The sequence below is a fragment of the Cervus canadensis genome, chromosome 15 (genome assembly GCF_019320065.1).
Source record: "Cervus canadensis isolate Bull #8, Minnesota chromosome 15, ASM1932006v1, whole genome shotgun sequence".
NCBI classification, from domain to species: Eukaryota; Metazoa; Chordata; class Mammalia; order Artiodactyla; family Cervidae; genus Cervus; species Cervus canadensis.
Genome location: NC_057400.1, coordinates 56,666,196 through 56,688,205, shown reverse-complemented (window position 1 = coordinate 56,688,205; position 22,010 = coordinate 56,666,196). Strand labels below are relative to the sequence as shown.

The following is a 22,010-nucleotide window of genomic DNA, read 5'->3' as shown; positions in this document are numbered from 1 at the left end:
CTACATTTCATTGGCCATCCCTAGGCTAGGATAGGAAGGCTTTGTGTTGGGTAATTACATGCCATGTTAAAGTCTAAGAGTTCTATTTCTAAGAAAGAAAGGCAAGAGAGATATTGGAGTAGACAGCTGACAATCTGTGCCATGGGTATTTCTTGTTGGCCTCTGGTGAATGGGTTATGACGGCAGAGAGGAAAGAGTAGAGGCTTTGGGATGATACTGATCTGGATTTAAGTCTCATTCTGGCATTCTAGTTAAACCTGGTTTACTGAGCCCAAGTGTCTATGTTTTCTCCCTTCTGAAACACCACTTGAACAGCACCAGATAAATTTAAAAGCAAAAGCAAATCTACAAGGAGAAAGGGAGAGAACACACCACAGTTGAGAAGAGGTGTCAGTGTGTTTGTGGAGAAAGAAGGCCGACTGATGAGGGTCGGGTGTTCTGGCAGAGTGGCGTGGAAAGCAGGACGACCCTGAGGAGTGCGCTGTAGGCCCTGCAGAGCCTCACCTGGGGCTCAGAGACAAAAAGCACCATGAAAAGAGGAATGTGATGCTCACAGCTGAAGATGAGGAAATAACTAGAAAGTCAGTTTTCAGGACACTCAGAGCCCATGAAGTCCTCCACCAAAGTAGCCAGAACTCCCTCTCCTCTATCCCTGGAGAAGGCCAGAAGTTTATCCTCTGGAGTGATGAAAGAAAGTGTGCTGGACTGAGCAAAGCTCAAGGTGGGAATGGGATGCAGAAGTCAGAAGACGGGATGAAGTAAAATGGATTGAAAACTCAAGCCCACAGCCCAGTCAGCCAGCGACCAGAATCCATAAGCCACATATCCAGGTTCCTCAGATTCAGCAAATGGAAGTACAAGAAGTTAAATTTGAATTTCAGATAAACAGTGAATAGCTTTTAAGTATAAATGTGTCCCATGCACTGTGTGGGGGACATACATATAGAGCTCCTGCTTAGCCTTTTAATGTCATTCTATTACACACAGACACCAAGGACCACAGAACATTTTATGAAAACCTCCCATGTGAAACAGGGCTTCCTAGGTGGCACAGTGGTAAAGAATTGGCCTGCCGATGTAAGAGATGTGGGTTCGATCCCTGGGTTGGGAAGATCCCCGGAAGGAGAAAATGGCAACCCACTCCAGTATTCTTGCCTATTCTTGCCTGGAAACTTCCATGGACAGAGGAGCCTGGCAGGCTACAGTTCATGGGGTCACAAAGAACTGGACATGACTTAGCAACTGAGCACACATGCGCACCCATATGAAAAGCAGAGGCCAAAACAAAATAAACAGAATTAAGAGAAAACAGGGGGAAGAAGAAAACAAAAACCCAAAACTGTCGTCAGTATCGTTAGAGAGCTAAAACATCGTCTCCAGGAAATAAGAACAAGATGCTTTAAAAAGTAATAGGAGCAGCTGTAGAAGAAGAAAGAGCTTTTGGAAATTAAAAGCATGATGGCCAAATTAGGAATCGCACAAAAGCATTGAGAAACACAGCCAAAGGACAGTAAAGCAGGAAAATGAAAAACACTGCTTTATTTCATCATACGCTTTCTAGTGCTGTTTCATTTGTTAATTGTGTGTATGTGTTACTTTTATAAATATACATTTTAATTAATTTTAAAAATAATTTTAAAAGTAAAAGCCCAGCTCTGCCACTAGATAGCTGTGTGTCATCAAATTACTTACCTCTCTGATCCTGTTTTCTTCATGTGTAAAATAGAGATGATAGTACCTACTTTATCTGTCTTGTAAATGTCTTATGTCTTGTAAAGATCTTGTATGTCTCATAAATGGTGGCATCTACAACCTCATTTGCTTTATAGACTATTTATTTTGCATGTTTTGTGGCCTTCGTTTTGACTTAAGTATCATGATGTTCCTTTTTTTTTTTTTTCTTCTGAATTGATACTCCTGGATTGGTTGCTTATGGAAACCTGTATATCTTTAATATTTTTATTTCCCATGTCTGATACTTGCAGGGTTTTACGTTATTTTTCTCAAAGGAGAAGCATTTGCCAAACCAAGTTTCCAAGTAACTTCTAAGGGAGAAAAAATGTCAGCAGTAGGAGTCCATTCATCAAGACCTGTTAGGGACGTGATGAATCGCTGAGTGATGCAGTCAGGGAAGTTGGTGGCACTTGTTTGCTCATTACTCTGCTCTTATCTTAATGCTACAGCCCCTGCTAATGTTTGCTGACTCCAAAGAAGCTGGCTTGTTCTCTTTCTGTGAGTGTTTTTGTGTTTTGAGGCTCTGAATAGCTGCTCATTCTCTAATCTAGACCTTCAGGAGGCTGATTCACTTGCCTGTCTAAAGTTGCATTAAAGTATTGCATATTTTTAGGCAAGACAACTCCTCGGGTTAATGAAGGGGAAAGCAGTTACTGCAAACTATCTCTCAGATACTTTTATTTCACAGAGAGAGAGTTGTGGAATTGAAAGGACTGTTAGCAATGATGTCATCCAACTCATCGCCTCTATTTTGTAGATCAGGTACTAAGTTTGTAGGTTGATTAGTGTAGCTTGGCTCACATAAGTAACTTGTGGATAAGCTGGAACCTCCTCCTCTGGTTTCATGGCTTTTCCACAAACTGTATTCTTTCTCTAAAGGAAGAATCAAGTACTTGTCGTTTAAGTTGGGGATGCATTACACATGGAAATATTGACCTTCCCAGGTGTACATGAACCGGTTTAATATGAAAATCAGCATGAGTTCCCTCCTCTCTCCCAAAGCAGAGCCAGAGACAAGAGCTTGCATGCACATCGTCTAGTTGTGGGATGGCCTTGTACACTTTCTAGAAGTTTGGATTTTGCTTGGTTCTTCTGTCCTGGCTACTTAACTCTAAAGCCTTGATACAGTTGAGGCCAACCAGAAAAGAAGTTCACTGCTTTCCTTCCCTAAGAAGGGGCAAGTCACTCTAGAAGGGGTCAAGGTGGGCAGGGAGAAGATCCAGGCCTTTGGGGGCAGGGGCTGAGGGTTATGACTCATTCCTAGTGGCAGGATATCCTGCCATGTGCCAATGTGCCAATAGGGAACAATGTAAAATTCCTGGAAATATGGAATTATTTTAAAAGCAACCACAAAACCATGTAAATTCAATTTCTAATGGCTTTGGATATGCTCAAGATCCTATTACTACAAATGATGGGTGAAAGCAGAATTCACAAGTTTAAACAAACAAACAAACAAAAATCAAACAAAACCTCAGTGTGAATTTCTAGGCTTCACGACCTTAAGTCTGGGGGTTAATTCTTCAGTCTGATTTTCCACCTCACTGAAAACATTTTCCAGTTACCACTGAGTGGTTTTCTGAAATTGATTTCTATGCCTAATTCTGAGTCCCTGCAGTGAATAGAGCTTTCATAATTAAATAGTAATTTCAGCATCTCAAGCAGGAATTAGATATCCCCCATTGGTTACCAGCCATGTAGCTTTGAGAGAGTCACTTACTTAATCTCTCTTTGCCTTAGTTTCCTTGTCAGCAACATAGGGACAGGTCCTTCACCCATACTGATCTCCTAGAGTCCTGGTGGTGGCCAAAGGAAATTATCTATATGAAAGATGATGAAAATTTAAGTAATCTAAATAATTTAAATTTGATAACACTGACAATTTTAAGTACCTTATAAAGAAAACAATCATTCAACCAGAAAGGTTAATGAAATTTGGACCATAAAAGACAGTACTTGTTGGGGCAGACAGAGAGAAATCCAAAATTACAAGCGTTAAAACTTCGAGATGTCACAGTTGTCCTGGACTGACTGTCTGCCTGTAAGTTAACAAAGATGACCTTGCATATTCCACAATTAGTGGAAACAGTACCTAAAATTCCCTGAGTGCTCACTTGGGAGTTTGATATACACATTATTCTGTTTAGCACTTACAGGGATTCTGTCAGAGCAGGTACTATTATTGACCCCATCATACACATACATACGAGGAAACTGAGGTTGGGAGAAAGTCAGTGTATTGCTCACCATGTTGAGTGGTAAAGCTGAGATTGGAACCAAGTATTTGGATTCCAAAATTTCTTTAACTACTCTGCTGTTCTCTCTGCAGTTCTGTAACTGTTAGTTTAAGAGAACCAGAGGGGAAACTGAGGCCACTCCTGAGAACATTTGGGCACCAAACGCAGGAGTGGCACCAGTTCCAAACCCAGTAGATATCAAGCAGGTGTGATTCAGCTGTAGGTGCCACCAGCAGGTTGGGATGGGCTGAGACTCCAGGTGAGTGTTGCCCAGGAGACTCACCCGTGGCGCTAAGACGGCAAGCAGTGGTTCCTCATCTGTAGCTGAGCTAAACTGGGACACAATAGAGGTTGGTCCTTCTTTAGCTTTAATACAGTCATGAAAGGTGTTCCTCTAGGGTAGCAGGAGCAGTGTAGCATTCATCCCCAGGAGGCTGTGACCACAGAATACTGTATCCCTCATCTCAGGTGCCTGCGGCTCCTGCCCTGCACTGTCCTAGGATTACAGTATCTTCTTGTATCACCTTTAGAATGGGAGCTCTGTGAATGCAGACATCTTCCTCTGTAGCTCACTCTTGGAGCCCCCACACCTGACCCACTGCCTGACATAATAAAGTTTCAAAATTTTAACTCTCTGATATTGAATTGTCATATCAACCTGCAAGGTAAATATTGTTATCCCCATCTTCTAGATAAGGATACATGGGCTTAGAGAAAGTACATGATTTGCCCAAAGTCATCAAGGTTTCTTTGCTCATCTCTCCATGCCACATTGCCTCAGATCACTATTTAAATAGAGAATTATCCAAGAATTCAGATTTTATATACTCATTTGGGTGCTTAATGCTTTTCCGGTTGGCTTTCTAAATTAATCAGACTCATCTTCAAGTTGAAAATTTTTCACTTCCCTTTGTGCTCTGCAAACATTCATCAGCAATTACAGAAAACGCCCAGTCTAATGGTTTCTTTGTCTCTGTCTTTCCAAAAGGATGCAAAAAGGAGCATTTCTAAAAGCATCTGATGATGACAACAAAATGTACCAAATTAGCTTAGATTGTTAGGAGTTATAGTTTGACCATCCTTCCAAAAAATCAGACTAATATCTAGAACAATTTATTTTATAAAACACAGTAAGAACCCTGCAAATATTTCTACTGCTATGCAGATGGGAATATTCATTCATTCATCATTCAACAAATGTTAAAGCTCAACCATGTTCAATGTTTTCAACTCCACAGTTGCCTGTACTTAACTAGTCCCTTATTGGAAAGGAAGAGGATAAATGAATGCATAGTGAGGTGTAATGATTACAGAGCTTAACCCATTGTTCCTTCGCAAACATTCTTATATTTTAACAGAGCTGATTAATTAACCCACGGAAATTACTCTAATGGTAGAACAACAGACATAGTGACAGGTTAATGGAAGAAATATTTTGGTACTTTCTGATGAACATCAAAGCATTTTATATCTATTCATCCTCATGAGTGAGTGAAAATCGCTCAGTCATGTCTGACTCTTTGCAACGGACTCCTCCAGGTCAGAATACTGGAGTGGGTAGCCATTCCCTTCTCCAGGATTCATCCTCATATCTCCATCCATATGATACTGCAACTGAATAAAACATGAGAAATTTATCCAGCAGCACTTACTGATGCCTCCTTTATGCCAGACACTGTGCTAGTTGCTGGGGATGCACAGAGAGAGAAGATATCATTCTTACCTGCAAGGACTCAGAGCCCGGTGTGAGAGTGAGAAAAACAGTAATACCCCACCTTGGAGAGTGCTACATGCGTGCACGCTCAGTTGCTCGGTCATGTCCAACTCTGTGATCCTGTGGACTATAGTCCGCCAGGTTCCTCTGTCCATGGGATTTCTCAGGCAAGAATACTGGAGTGGGTTGCCATTTCCTCCTCCAGGGGATCTTTCCAACCCAGGGATCAAACCCACATCTCTTGTGTTTCCTGCACTGGGAGGCGGTTTCTTTACCACTGTACCGCCTGGGAAGCCACATAAATGCAGGGGCAACTAGGGCACGCACCATCCAGCAACGCCTTGAATCTCTTCTTGGCCTGGAGATTATAGATCAACCGAACTCACGTGTAGGGTCCTGTATTGTCTTAATTTTCTGCCGTTGTCAATACTGAGCGTTGTTCTGGTCTTTCCGTTTCCTGCATTTGCCAGTTTCATTTGTGCTGTCAACAACAGCACAGCCTTTAACGGATAATTTTATTCAGGTATTAATGCTCAGCTGGCCCTTGTGCTATGCTAGTCTAACGCAGGGACACAATTCACTTTCAAAGTGAAACATATAACTTTTTTTTTCCTTTAGTCATAATTACCAGGATTAACATCTGCCTACTAATTTATTATTCCTCTGTGGTGCTTTTATGCCCAAAGTCCAGAAATCTCTCCAGAATCTCCCTTTAGGAATCAACTGCAGATGTATGGTGTACCTGTTGATTGAGCTGTAAGAACACTGATAGAGGAGACTCCTACTCCCCTGTACCCATCTTACCCTGTCCCCTGCCACCCTGTCTGACAATTCTGGAGTTGAAATTGCCACCTTGACAGTAAAAATCTTCCTAACATTCAAAGACTTTTAGTAGATTCAGAACAGTTAGATAAATGGATAAAGAATATGTGTACATACTTATATAGAGAGTTACAGAACATTACAAAAAATATTCCCAATTAAAATATACACAGGATTGGTGATTTCTCACTTTACAAACAAAAGGTGCCTTGCAGATAAATTAGAAACAAGAAAGACTTTCAATGTAGTGATGGGTGACTGGTAACCAATCTTTAGAATTATTTCTGAGGGTAATTTTACCAGTTCTGTTCAAATGATGCTTTTTTAAAGACTGCTATTTTTCTGAGTGGAACATATGTCAGGAGAGCAGGATAAAAGCCTAATAAAAACATATCTGATTATAAATGAGATTTTCCAGTAAGTTGCTTTTCACTAGCCGAGGTATTTGCCATTGTCCTTGAAAACCAAGGTTGGCAATGATCTGCTTGAAAAGTTAATGATATAGTTCCTCATGACAGAGGCATCTGGATCCAGGGAGTATTATAACTTTGTGGATTTTCAAATGTTCATTTTAGCAGTCCCAGGTTTTTAAAAGCGCTCCTAACAGTCTCATATATGTTGATTTTGACTCTGTATAGTCTAAACACAAATAGATGCTAAAAGGGGCAACAGTATGGACCAGTTCCTTTCTCAAAAGTACAGTGAATTTCACATTATTGCTTTGTCATGGGTATCACTAAGGAGGAGGTCAGAACTACCACCAAAGTCGAGGACTACGAGTCTGGTCTGGGCCACGCACAGCTCTGGGGAGCATCTCCTTGTTGATTGAAACCGCTGCTGGTTCAGTAGAGCAGCCTGTGATGCTGCCACATCTCTGTCCAGACACTCACAGCAGGCAAGGCTATTCTGCCCCCAAGGCTCATGCCACCCACAGTTTATAAAGATTATCACACAGGCCACAGCTGGGAAGCTGGGGGCCTGGAATCTACCTAGATTTATTCATAACTGCCCTGGGATCCTGGGGAAATCACTTCACCTTCCTTCACCTTGAGTTTCCTGACCTATAAATCAGAGAATTACAGCAGCCTTTTTCAAAGGTTACACATGCCCCTAACAATCTATATTTATAAAGAAAACTCAAATTAAACATAGGAATGATTCTATGACCTAGCAATTTTGCTATAGATTAGTGTATGAAGTGAAGCGGAAGTGTTAGTCATTCAGTCGTGTCTGACTCTCTGCAACCCCATGGGGTAGCCTGCCAGGCTCATCTGTCCATGGAATTCTCCAGGCAAGAATACTAGATGGGTTGCCATTTCTTTCTCCAGGGGATCTTCCCAACCGAGGGATCAGACCCATGTCCCCTGCACTGCAGGCAGGTTCTTTACTATCTGAGCCACCAGGGAAGGCCCTTTGCTGCTTGGGGCAACTGTTATTCCAAAAGCTTGTGTTGTGTCCCAGCTCTGCCACTCACCAGTGAGGGCCAGTATACCCAGTGTTTCTGAGCTTAATAACAGGAGCTAATCCTTACTGAACAGCTACTGTGTCAGGCACTCTGCCAAGTGTTTTACGTAAATCCTCCCACCAACCCTAACTACCCAAAGTCAGTCATGTGGTTAGTAAATGACAGAACCCAGGAAGTCTGCCTGGAACAGTAAGGACCCAGCTGGTGATGGGGACTCCAGACAAGAAACAGGGGAGCCAGTAGCACTCAGCATCTTGTCCTTTGTCCCCCAAACTACAGTGAGTCAGACTAAGTGTCCAAGAGGCTACTCTGATTTCCACCATAAATGCCATGGTAAAACTTTCCAAAGTGTATTCTTTAAAACACCAGTGCCATGGGACTCTATGGTCAAGTTGAATAGGCTTTTCTATCTTAGTGTTTTGTAGAGCCTTCAAAAGGCTAATGTGGGTGGTGAATATTCAAGAATCACAGGAAGCATTTCTCAAACCCACCTGGCCAGAGCACCCCCTTTACATGCAGCACCTCCTAAGACTAGCATTTTGTGGGGTGCACATTGGGAAGCAGTGTGACACAATCCTTTAAAGAGCCCCTCATTCAGTTCAGTTCAGTTCAGTCGCTCAGTCGTGTCCGACTCTTTGCGACCCGATGAATTGCAGCACACCAGGCCTCCCTGTCCATCACCAACTCCCGGAGTTTACTCAAACACATGCCCATCGAGTCGGTGATGCCATCCAGCCATCTCATCCTCTGTCGTCCCCTTCTCCTCCTGCCCCCAATCCCTCCCAGCATCAGGGTCTTTTCCAATGAGTCAACTCTTCACATGAGGTGGCCAAAGTATTGGAGTTTCAGCTTCAGCATCAGTCCTTCCAATGAGCGCCCAGGACTGATCTGCTTTAGGATGGACTGGTTGGATCTCCTTGCAGTCCAAGGGACTCTCAAGAGTCTTCTCCAATACCACAGTTCAAAAGCATCAATTCATCAGCACTCAGCTTTCTTCAAAGTCCAACTCTCACATCCATGCATGACCACTGGAAAAACTATAGCCTTGACTAGACGGACCTTTGTTGGCAAAGTAATGTCTCTGCTTTTTAACATGCTATCTAGGTTGGTCACAACTTTCCTTCCAAGAAGTAAGTGTCTTTTAATTTCATGGCTGCAGTCACCATCTGCAGTGATTTTGGAGCCCCCCAAAATAAAGTCTGACACTGTTTCCACTGTTTCCCCATCTATTTCCCAGGAAGTGATGGGACCAGATGCCATGATCTTAGTTTTCTGAATGTTGAGCTTTAAGCCAGCTTTTTCACTCTCCTCTTTCACTTTCATCAAGAGACTCTTTAGTTCATCTTCACTTTCTGCCATAAGGGTGATCATCTGCATATTTGAGATTATTGATATTTCTCCCAACAATCTTGATTCCAGCTTGTGCATCATCTAGCCCAGCATTTCTCATGATGTACTCTGCATAGAAGTTAAATAAGCAGGGTGACAACATACAGCCTTGATGTGCTCCTTTTCCTATTTGGAACCAGTCTGTCGTTCCATGTCCAGTTCTAACTGTTGCTTCCTGACCTGCATACAGGTTTCTCAAGAGGCAGGTCAGGTGGTCTAGCATTCCCATCTCCTCCAGAATTTTCCACAGTTTATTGTGATCCACACAGTCAAAGGCTTTGGCATAGTTAATAAAGCAGAAATAGATGTTTTTCTGGAACTTTCTTGCTTTTTTGACGATCCAGCAGATGTTGGCAATTTGATCTCTGGTTCCTCTGCCTTTTCTAAAACCAGCTTGAGCATCTGGAAGTTCATGGTTCATGTATTGCTGAAGCCTGGCTTGGAGAATTTTGAGCATTACTTTACTAGCGTGTGAGATGAGTGCAATTGTGCGGTAGTTTGAGCATTCTTTGGGATTGCCTTTCTTAGGGATTGTAATGAAAACGGACCTTTTCCAGTCCTGTGGCCACTGCTGAGTTTTCCAAATTTGCTGGTATATAGCTGTAGCACTTTAACAGCATCATCCTTTAGGATTTGAAATAGCTCAACTGGAATTCCATCACCTCCACTAGCTTTGTTCTTACTGATGCTTTCTAAGGCCCACTTGACTTCACATTCCAGGATGTCTGGCTCTAGGTGAGTGCTCACACCATCGTGATTATCTGGATCGTGAGGATCTTTTTTGTACAGTTCTTCTGTGTATTCTTGCCACCTCTTCTTAATATCTTCTACTTCTGTTAGGTCCCTACCATTTCTGTCCTTTATTGAGGCCGTCTTTGCATGAAATGTTCCCTTGGTATCTCTAATTTTCTTGAAGAGATCTCTAGTCTTTCCCATTCTGTTGCTTTCCTCTATTTCTTTGCATTGATCGCTGAGGAAGGCTTTCTTATCTCTCCTTGCTATTCTTTGGAACTCTGCATTCAAATGGGAATATCTTTCCTTTTCTCCTTTGCTTTTCACTTCTCTTCTTTTCACAGCTATTTGTAAGGCCTCCTCAGACAACCATTTTGCCTTTTTGCATTTTTTTTCCATGGGGATGCTCTTGATCCCTGTCTCCTGTACAATGTCACAAACCTCCGTCCATAGTTCATCAGGCACTCTGTTTATCAGATCTAGTCCCTTAAATCTATTTCTCACTTCCACTGTATAGTCATAAGGAATTTGATTTAGGTCATACCTGAATGGTCTAGTGGTTTCCCCTACTTTCTTCAGTTTAAGTCTGAATTTAGCAATAAGGAGTTCATGATTTGAGCCACAGTCAGCTCCCGGTCTTGTTTTTGCTGACTGTATAGAGCTTCTCCATCTTTGGCTGCAAAGAATATAATCAATCTGATTTCAGTGTTGACCATCTGGTGATGTCCATGTGTAGAGTCTTCTCTTGTGTTGTTGGAAGAGGGTGTTTGCTATGACCAGTGCGTTCTCTTGGCAGAACTCTATTAGCCTTTGCCCTGCTTCATTCTGTACTCTATTAGGAAGTGCCAAAAATGTGAGACCTTGGGAAATGATTCTTAAAGAACCAAAATGGTGATGTCTTTTTTTCCTTTCTCATTATAAAAATGAAAAATCATAAGACTAGATTAAACAAAAGTTTTGAAAGTAGGAGTGGCAATCCTATTTTCACAACTTGAGAAGGTTCCCTTCTTTTCTTTTCCATATACACACATCTCTAAATGCATTTCCACATGCTTGTGTATCCGGCACTTAAAATGTGCTGACACTAATGCTAAACACATTGCTTGTCATCTCACTTAATCCTCACAATAACTCTGAGCCAGCAAATAGGACCCTCGAGTTAGAGATTAGGAAATTGAGGTTCAGAGGGTTTAAGTGACTTTCCAAAGTTGCACAGCAAGGAAGTGACTGAACTGTGGTTTAAACACAGTTATTTCTGACTCCATAGCCTATGTGTTAAAGCCCCAAAATGATGAAATGGTTACTTTTTAACCTCTACAAAAGTATTTGTTCTGAATTTACTACCAGGGAGTTTATATTATCTTGGATGATCATACAGCTCAGTTCTACACTGAATGATAAAAAAACATTCTGGAACTGTTCCCACTTTTTATGTGTCCTTGCCTCCCTTCTCTGACTTTTTCAGTAAGAGTCACAGGGCTTCACAGCAAGTAATCCCAAATGCGGGACCACACTGATTTCTGTTTTATGGCTCGATAATCTCTTCTGTTGTAAATACATTTGGAAATGATTGGGGCTTTTTGTCAAAGCCTCAACATTTTTTTAAAAAGTGGTTTATTTTGATAGCACTTTAGCCTTATGATTTCAAATATTAAATTACTTGGTTGAGGTGGTCTTATATTTTCCCATAAATGTGTTTATATCACCACACAGACTGAGAATTTTCATTTGATTTCATGCAGGAGGAGAACAGAATTCTTCGAACTTGTCAGTAAAGGAGAATATGATTGGAACATCAAAAACCATCGTGATATATTTCGGTAAGAAAAAGCTCTTGTTTGTGTATTTATTCAGTATTTGAAGATTTACCGATGCCTTTTTGACAATGCTAAGAGTGCACAAGTGATGTTTAAAGTAACAAACCTTAGCTTACATTCAAAACATTCAGAAACTAGTTGAATAATTAGAGAAAAGATAGAGAATATGTCTTTTCATCTTCTGATTTATTTTATATTGCCTGCTCTCCATACATTTGCCTTCAAAATTAGAAGATGTTTGAACTGGTCGTGTTTCAGGAGGCAAGCAAATTGCATTGGAGATGGGATTTTTGAACCTTGGAAAACAGTTACACAGAACAAAGGAAAGTAGAGAGTTAAGTTTGGGGTGTTTTGTTTTTAGAGACAGTAGGCATTTTAGATGGAAAACCAATCAAAAGAGTTTTGTGCTTGGGATAAGGAATCTGTTCTAGACTTTTCATGGGACTTCTTCTCAGTAGTTTAGGAAAGACAGCAGCAAAATCTCATTTTTCCTCCGCATGTTTTCACCACTTTTCCCCATTGCAGCCACTCCAGCTGGGCAGGCACTGTTCCTCTTTGCCTCATGCCCCATCCTTCCACTGTCCTCACCTCACCCATCCTCAGACTTAGCGCCTTAGTCCTGTTCCACAGCTGTTTAGTGTTTCTGGGAAAGCTTGTGAGGCCAGGATTCTGGGTTGAGTGCATCTGCTCCACAGCTGGGCACCCACTGCAAACACCCCCGGGGATCCTACCCCAGCCCCCAACCTCCGCCTGCATCTCAGCACGCAGAGCCTGCCTGCCCCTTGCCTCCACAGCTGACCCCCTGCTCACTGTCTCCCCAAAGGGCCCTCTCCTCCCCCTTCTCTGCGTTCATACTTCTCTCTGTTATCTTTTCAGATGACATTCTCCTTATCCTTCCCGAGGTGGTACCCGGGGGCTCCTCTTGTCAACACCTCCATCTCAGCTTCCTATTCTAGTTTTCTATTCCAGGCCCGCCTCCCCCATTCCCCACCCCTGACCTTGCTGTGTCAATTTTACTCCTTTGGGCATTTTCAAAATCTGGCTTTTATTTTTTTTCCCAACATGACCTTTCTAGGCTAAGAAACATGCTTCCATCTCCTCCGTTAAAAAAAAAGTCATCCCTAAAGTCTGCCTTCTTCTTGAGGTCCAATCATAGTTTTCTCCTCTCCTTCAATCCCACAGTTCAGCCACACTCCTCTAACTTCGTACAAGGCAGTTTCTTTCTTTTTAGATCACTTAATTCCACAAGTAATGATAGGAATACATTTCTCTGTAACAAATCAGGACATCATAGACAAAGCCCCAGTTCCTGGGGTATTACTCCCAGTTCCCATTCTGTGCACAGTTCTGCTCTGTTTTTAATTCCTTGTTTATTTTCAGACTACTGTCAGAGCATTTCCATACATGTGTACCCATGGGAAACGTACTATTTAGTGTCCATCTGTTTGTTTAACATAAATTATGTATTTACATATCAATCTGAACTAGCTTGTTCACTCAACTGTAAGCCTTGGAATTCCTTCCAAGTCCATAGCAGCAGCGTCTTTGATTGCTTCATAGTATTCCAAAGTGTATCTAGTATTTAGAGTAAATTCCTCGACTGAGGAATTTAGTTGCTAAAATGGGATTTCTGCACTTTTTGAAAGTCACCAGTCACCTCCCAGGGACCATGTCCTATGACCTTTGTTCTCGCCAGCTCCCTAGATCTCTTCACAGAATGAGCTGTGTTGGCCTTTCCTTCTTAAAACTCTCTCCTGCCTTGGCTTCTGCAAAGCCCATGCTCTTCTGAATTTTCTGGTATCTTCTGACTCTTCTTTCTCCTATTTGTCTTTGCCTTCCTTCTCCCTGTGTATGTGTGTGTGTGTGTGTCTGACTTTTTGTGACCCTGTGGACTGTAGCCCTCCAGGCTTCTCTGTCCGTGGGATTTCCCAGGCAAGAGTACTGGAGTGGGTTGCCATTTCCTTCTCCAGGGGGTCTTCCTGATTTCCTGCATTGCAGGCAGATTCTTTACTGTTTGAACCACAGGGAAACCTTCCTCCTCCTTACTACCCCCTAAATGTAATCGCCCCTCAAGGAATTCTCTTGTTCCTCAGCATCCTCACAAATTGTCCTACCAGAACCGCTGGGGTCTGGCCTCTCTCCAGAGCACAGCTCCTAAAATGCCAGTGCTTATTGTGTTTCCACATGAGTGTTTTCCCACAGAGGTTTTCAAACTTTTCTGCAGGGAACCCTATATGTAAGAAAAAGTGTGTTTGGAGACAAAGTACATAAAGTAGAGATGAAGTCTCCAGGAACGCTCCTTTCCCTCCAGCTCTGCACCCCCACCCCATTTCACAGCTGGACTCTGACCATGTGCATGTGAAGGAGGGGGTGGTCTGGGAAACACCATCCCAGCAAATTTTAAAGTAGTAATAAAACCAACTAAAAGTTAGCCTGCTTTTTATCATCACCATGTGCCTGCAATCTAAACAATGTCAAGGATGAGACACTCATCCCAGAGAAAATTCTTTTGTTGGTATAAATTCTAAACAACCGCTGAGGTTACTGTTGAGTATCAAAATAATTGCTCTGAAAGCTTCAAATTAACACAGTATTACTCATCCTTTCATTGTGTATGGATTGTACACATGTAAGTTAATTCCCAAAACACCCAGTTTTCCCATCAGCCCTGACACAGGTAGACTCGGGATGCACTTTCAAGAGTAAGTTCCTAACGATTCAGAACCTTTTGGCCTCACTGCACATGCACTCCGCATGCAATTCTCCAACCTTTGGGAATGTCACCTTTCTGCTTTTAAACAATATATTCAGAATAAACAATGGTAGCGCGGTGATGGTAAAGCTAAAGAAACAGAACTTGAGTTACTTCCGTACTGTCCTTTTATATTGGCCATTTGGGATCTGTATTTGTGTGTAAAATTTAAAGCAGTGAGACAGACTGTCGACTGCAAGCTGTCGTCTTTTTGTTTGGTAAGCATAAAATGCAGTTCATACATGTAATCTTTTACTGAATTGAAAATATCTTTTAAAATTAAAATGTCTTCCTTTTTAAAAAAATTACTGAAGTATAGTAATTTTTTAACTTACTGTATTTACTATGTTGCTGCGATTTACAATGTTGTGTCAGTTTCAGGTGTAACAGCAAAGTGAATCAGTTATACACACACACACACACGCACATACATGTATGCACTCTTTTTTAGGTTCTTTTCCCATATAGGTCATTACAGGGTCCTGAGTAGAGTTAACCTATGCTATACAGTAGGTCCATATTAGTTATCTATTTTATATATAGTACTGTGTATATGTCAACCCCAGTCTCCCAATTTATACCCCCCCACAAATATTTCTCTTTTTAGTTGCTAATGCTTTTAAAACTAGAGAACAAATCAAGAAAGCAATGATTATCTCAAGATAATTATTGAAGTAATTTTGGCATCTGGAGGAGAGTCATGGTAGCAGTCATGACTGCAAGTCTCAGACTCTCCAGGGTAACATGACCTCTGCTGACCCCATGGCGGGCGTTCCTGACCTTCATTCCTGCAGCTGCACTAAGCAGATTGCACCATCTAACTGTAAATCAGATTAGAGTTATGCAGACGTCAAGACACAAACAGTTGCTGCAAGCTCCCTCCCTCCTCTCTTATTCCAGAGATGGCCTTTTAAGTACAGAGACTGACTCTAAAAAATAAGATAAAACTGCCCATTCACCTCCTTCCATTCTTCCCTTGTAAGTGCTCACACTTATCCTTGTCTTTCCATCCCCGCCTTTCTTGGTTTTATGCGCTTTTTAATTGTGCTTTCCTACCAGTCTCCCTGCTTCCACTCTCTCCTTCTTTAAACTATTCCCACATCTATTAATACCTCTTAATTAATAAGAGGTACTAAAGTCCTCTCCTTGAAGCTTTGGCCAGGTCCCTCCTTAACTGAGCCCCCAACCTTAATTGACTCCCTATACCAATTGGGTAAAGGTTTTAGACATCTACCATCCTCCTTCCCAGCCTTTATTCTGTCTCCTTTCTCCATACAGACTTTCTGGTTCCACTGTATTCACTGAAAGTAGAGATGTTCTGTCAGACTGTTTGGATCCCAGCCCTAGTTTTGATACCACCTAGTGATGTAACCCATCTTTGCGTGAAATGCTCCCTTGGTATCTCTGATTTTCTTGAAGAGATCTCTAGTCTTTCCCATTCTGTTGTTTTCCTCTATTTCTTTGCATTGATCGCTGAGGAAGGTTTTCTTATCTCTCCTGGCTATTCTTTGGAACTCTGCATTCAAATGGGAATATCTTTCCTTTTCTCTTTTTCATTTCACTTCTCTTCTTTTCACAGCTATGTTTAAGGCCTCCTCAGACAACCATTTTGCCTTTTTGCATTTTTTTCCATGGGGATGGTCTTGATCCCTGTCTCCTGTACAGTGTCACGAACCTCCATCCATAGTGCATCAGGCTCTCTGTCTATCAGACCTAGTCCCTTAAATCTAAGACTAGAGATCTCTTCAAGAAAATTAGAGATACCAAGGGAACATTTCATGCAAAGATGGCCTCAATAAAGGACAGAAATGGTAGGGATCTAACAGAAGTAGAAGATATTAAGAGGAGGTGGCAAGAATACACAGAAGAACTATACAAAAAAGATCTTCACGACGCAGATAATCACAATGGTGTGATCACTCACCTAGAGCCAGACATCCTGGAATGTGAAGTCAGGTGGGCCTTAGAAAGCATCAGTACTAACAAAGCTAGTGGAGGTGATGGAATTCCAGTTGAGCTATTTCAAATCCTGAAAGATGATGCTGTGAAAGTGCTGCACTCAATATGCCAGCAAATTTGGAAAACTCAGCAGTGGCCACAGAACTGGAAAAGGTCAGTTTTCATTACAATCCCTAAGAAAGGCAATCCCAAAGAATGCTCAAACTACCGCACAATTGTACTCATCTCACACGCTAGTAAAGTAATGCTCAAAATTCTCCAAGCCAGGCTTCAGCAATACATGAACCATGAACTTCCAGATGCTCAAGCTGGTTTTAGAAAAGGCAGAGGAACCAGAGATCAAATTGCCAACATCTGCTGGATCATCGAAAAAGCAAGAGAGTTCCAGAAAAACATCTATTTCTGCTTTATTAACTATGCCAAAGCCTTTGACTGTGTGGATCACAATAAACTGTGGAAAATTCTGAAAGAGATGGGAATGCCAGACCACCTGACCTGCCTCTTGAGAAACCTGTATGCAGGTCAGGAAGCAACAGTTAGAACTGGACATGGAATGACAGACTGGTTCCAAATAGGAAAAGGAGTACGTCAAGGCTGTATATTGTCACCCTGCTTATTTAACTTATATGCAGAGTACATCATGAGAAACGCTGGGCTGGAAGAAGCACAAGCTGGAATCAAGATTGCCGGGAGAAATATCAATAATCTCAGATATGCAGATGACACCACCCTTATGGCAGAAAGTGAAGAGGAACTAAAAAGCCTCTTGATGAAAGTGAAAGAGGAGAGTGAAAAAGTTGGCTTGAAGCTCAACGTTCAGAAAACTAAGATCATGGCACCTGGTCCCATCACTTCCTGGGAAATAGATGGGGAAACAGTGGAAACAGTGGCAGACTTTATTTTTTTGGGGCTCCAAAATCATTGCAAATGGTGATTGCAGTCATGATGAAAAGACACTTACTCCTTGGAAGGAAAGTTGTTACCACCCTAGATAGCATATTAAAAAGCAGAGACATTACTTTGCCAACAAAGGTCCGTCTGGTCAAGGCTATGGTTTTACCAGTGGTCATGCATGGATGTGAGAGTTGGACTGTGAGGAAAGCTGAAAAATTGATGCTTTTGAACTGTGGTGTTGGAGAAGACTCTTGAGGGTCCCTTGGACTGCAAGGAGATCCAGCCTGTCCATCCTAAAGGAGATCAGTCCTGGGTGTTCATTGGAAGGACTGATGCTGAAGCTGAAACTCCAATACTTTGGCCACCTCAGTTGACTCATTGGAAAAGACCCTGATGCTGGGAGGGATTGGGGGCAGGAGGAGAAGGGAACGACAAAAGATGAGATGGTTGGATGGCATCACCGACTCGATGGACATGAATTTGAGTAAATTCCGGGAGTTGGTGATGGACAGGGAGGCCTAGCGTGCTGCGATTCATGGGGTGGCAAAGAGTCGGACACGACTGAGCGACTGAACTGAACTGAACTGAAGGGATGTAACCTCAGGCAAAGTACTTAACCACCTCCCCCCACCCCTCCCCATCCAGGAAGGCAAAACATTCTCTGCTTTGTAAAATGGAGATAATAATGGAATCTCTACCTCAGAGATGATATAAATCACTCTCTAATGCCTATTCAACGTATGTGTGCTAAGTCACTCAGTTGTGTCCAACTGTTTGCAACCTTATGGACTGAAGCCCACCAGGCTCCTTTGTCCATGGGATCCTCCAGGCAAGAATACTGGAGTGGTTGCCATAACCTCCTCCAGGGGGTCTTCCTGACCCAGGGATTAAACCTGGGTCTCCTGCAGCTCCTGCAGATGGAGTCTTTACCACTGAACCACTGGGAAAGCCCAATTCAATAAATGGTAGCTGTTAGAATTCTCATCATCAGAGCACCTTGCAGATACTCAATAAATTTGTTGATTGACTGATTAATGTTGACATGAATTTGAGAAGTAAGCTTCAAATTATTGAGTAGATGAGACTTAAGTAATGATCAACTATGATACAAGTAGGCAAGCTCACAGAGATTTTATTTCCTGTCTGGGAGAGAGACTACGAAGTCCAACGCATTACCTACAGTTTTGTCCCTCTCTGGTCCCAGGAGAACCTAAAATGAAAAGCACTGGAGTGGAGCAAGAGGGGTGCGGCAACTTTGTGATAAGCATGGGATCCTGAATCCTTTTCTTCCTTTGGGAAAGTTACTTAATCCCTCCACACTTCCACTGACCTCTCTGGAAACTAGAAATAATAGCACCCTGTGATGAGGAGTCTTTTAGTGAGTGATTAGTTAGTAGGTAGCTGGTACAGTGCTTAGTAGAGAGGCAGGCACATGGCAAGGACTGCGGAATCGCTTGTCACAGAAGACCAAAGATGAAGAACAAGCTGATGTGTCTCTCTGCACAGGTCTTAGCTTGGGAGTGTTGGAGTTAGATGCTGCCTGACTCCGAGAGGGCTGCTCCTATCGGGTGCTGCCTGACTGCACTTTGAAAGACCTATTGTTATCGGCCAGTCTGCCTTGCTCCCTGGAGTAGTTTCCTGGGGAAGTGACACAAACCTCTCACCACCGTCCAGGCATGCTCTGCCATCTGGGAAGCAGACCTGTTTCTAAGGCGTTCAAACCCAGCAGGGTATGAAATGTTAACACCTGACATCAGGACAGCCCTCTGACCTTTAACAACACACCCCTTTCTTCCGAAAGGAGTGAGCCAAGATGTGGCTGCCCAGTTCAGATCCGTCACTACTTCTCATCACACGCAGCCAGCTTTAATACAAAGAGAGATTTGGGACAAAGAGCATGCCTGATTTTTTCCGTTCCCACCACACCCAGTTAGGAGCACCAGAGCTGCAACTTATGTTGTCATAGCCTCACTCTCTAGAATTCTCCAGGAGATGGTGTCTGTTTGCTTCTTTCTCCTTTTAACCCTTGTCTTGGTTTCTTGCAGACCCTTGTCTGCTGATTCTTTATTCTTCCTTAAAAAGGATGTCTATTTAGGGCTGAATTGTACACTGTTTTTCATGGTTTGCATGATAACTTATGTTAATATACTCATGTATATTTTAAGTTTTGAAACCGGCGTTCTCCATGTTTTTTATATCCAGGGTTCAGTGTGGATTCTAGATAAACCAATAGAAATCTGCCCCTCAAAAATCTGATCCGGATCTTGCCTGTATTTTCTTATGTGCTCAAATTAATAAAAGCTGTGGCTGAATATGTTTCTTCTTTGTAACGCTTGTAAAACAGGGTTGTAGCCAGGTAGTAAACTGGAGTGAAACCGTGTGTCTCTCTCTCGTAAATCTTAGCTCCGTGGAGCCAATAAAAATGCCGGAGCCCCTAACAGGGCAGGCTATTTGCCTTTTTGGTGTGGGTTTTCTTCCATCCCCATCCATCAGTGATACTTTGGTAAATAGGTTCATCAGTTATGGGTATAGTATTACATACTGATTCCCTTGCTGAGTGTTAAAAATAAAAAGCATCGTCCATTACAAATTACTTTCAGCAGAACTTGCTTGGTTCAGGTATGGGGAAAGCAGGGCTTGGCTTTCCTTGATCTACCGCAGACAAAAGAAAAGGGCCACGGAGAGGGAATGCGAGCTTTGTCCTCTGAAGCAGCGTGGCCGCACGATGGAGATGCTAAACACGGGACTATAAACAGTGCTTCCCTTGTGGAGGTAAAAAAGATGTGAGCTGGCCTAGGTCCCATTTTATTTATTTATGTATCTAGGACGGGTTTGTTTAGGAATGCAACAAAAGATTATTCAGGCTGTTTTGTTTGGTTCTGTTTTTCAGATCAATGTTAATGACAGCCTGTGACCTTGGAGCCGTGACCAAACCGTGGGAGATCTCGAGACAGGCGAGTGGTGATTAATGGCAGGGCTCAACCAAGGGGGGACTGGGGGGGACAGTATTCCCAGAGCCCTGTCTGCCAGGCACTGAAACCCGAGTCAATTTGCATCAGTATTAACGCGGTGTAAAAAATAGCAGGAGGCTGAGGGGCGACATAGTTTATTGCCCAACCTTTCTTTATCGTGCTTCCACTGAGAACTAATATTTCTGACTCTGTAAGATTTTTTTTCTTTTAACACACTAAATCCAAATAACACTTTGGCCATTTCTTAAGGCAGGAGTTTCAAATGTAGTGTTTTTGAATAGGTAACCATGTTTTAGTACAAGGTCCAATTTTTCACATCTGGTAAAAAAAAAAAAAAACAAGGAGGTAAAAAGGAAATTTGATTTTTTTTTTTTAAGCCTATTTAGAAATCAGAGGGCTCTTTGGCCAAAATATGAGGTATCTAATTTAATTTGTACCAAAAATTTAATGCATTTACCACCTATCTGGTTTCATTGATCAAAAGTGTTAGTTCTAGAGCAAGAATAGTTTTTAATCTCATAACTACCCAACTTAAGATTTGATTAATTTAATAGCTCTTTCCATTTTATGAGGCACGTCCTGGGTGGGCTGTGGGGTCTAAAGCAGTAACTTGTTATCTTAAGACTTGACATTTGAGGGAAAATAAGATACATTCACATAACAGTAAAAACGAACATTTATTGACTGAATAACTGTTAAATGTCTGCTTTGTAAGTATTATATCATTAAATCCCCTGAGGTGGGTATTGTTACTGTAGGGGCCGAATAACAGCAACCCAAAGCCATCAGGTCCTAATCCCTGGAACCTGTAAGTGTTACCTTAAAAGGAAAAAGGGTCTTTGCAAATGTGATTACCTTAAGGACCATCATTATCATCATCTGGATTATCCAAGAAGGCCCTCAACTCAGTCACTAGTGTCCTTAGAGGAGAGAGGCACGGGGATGGCACATTCAGAAGAGGAGAAGGCAATGCAAAGACACGGCGGAGACTGGAGTGATGTGGCCCCAGGAAGAAGGATGCCGGCAGCCAACAGGCACTAGAACAGGCGAAGGACAGATCCTCTCCTCCAGACTCCGGGGGACCATGGCCCTGCCAACACCTTAGTTTCTGCCCAGTGAACTGATATTGAACTCCTGCCCTCTGGAACTAGGAGAGACGTCATTTCTGTTGCTTTAAACCACCATGTCTGTGGTAGTTTCTGGCAGCCCTAGGAAACTAATACAGTGATTATTCCTATTTCACCAATGGGGAAAATGAGGCTTAGAAAGGATACATAGTCTGAGGTCATACAAGTGGACGTTGCATAGCTAGGAATTCAAGTCCTAGCAGATTAAGTTCCAAAGTCTTTCCTTCTTAACAGTGTTTTATGCTTTCTTACAGAGGAGGCACCACTTAGCCTTTTTAAATAATCCAAGTGCATTGGCAGAATGGGCTGTGTTACCACTAAGCTCAAGATCTCAGTAGCTTAAACCAACAAATCACCTGGAGGCACATGCCTCGGGGTTGGCTGGCGCCTCTCTGT

The 22,010-nt window shown here is 42.3% G+C and overlaps 1 protein-coding gene across 1 annotated transcript in view; it reads left to right on the top strand.

The window, feature by feature from the left end:
- PDE11A (phosphodiesterase 11A) overlaps window positions 1-22,010 on the top strand; it is a 262,481-nt gene that overhangs the window by 198,263 nt on the left and 42,208 nt on the right. Inside the window, exons 14-15 of the mRNA XM_043487864.1 lie at window positions 11,836-11,913; window positions 20,406-20,469. Of these exons, the coding sequence (XP_043343799.1) occupies window positions 11,836-11,913; window positions 20,406-20,469 (142 nt within the window). The remainder of the gene's footprint in view (window positions 1-11,835; window positions 11,914-20,405; window positions 20,470-22,010) is intronic.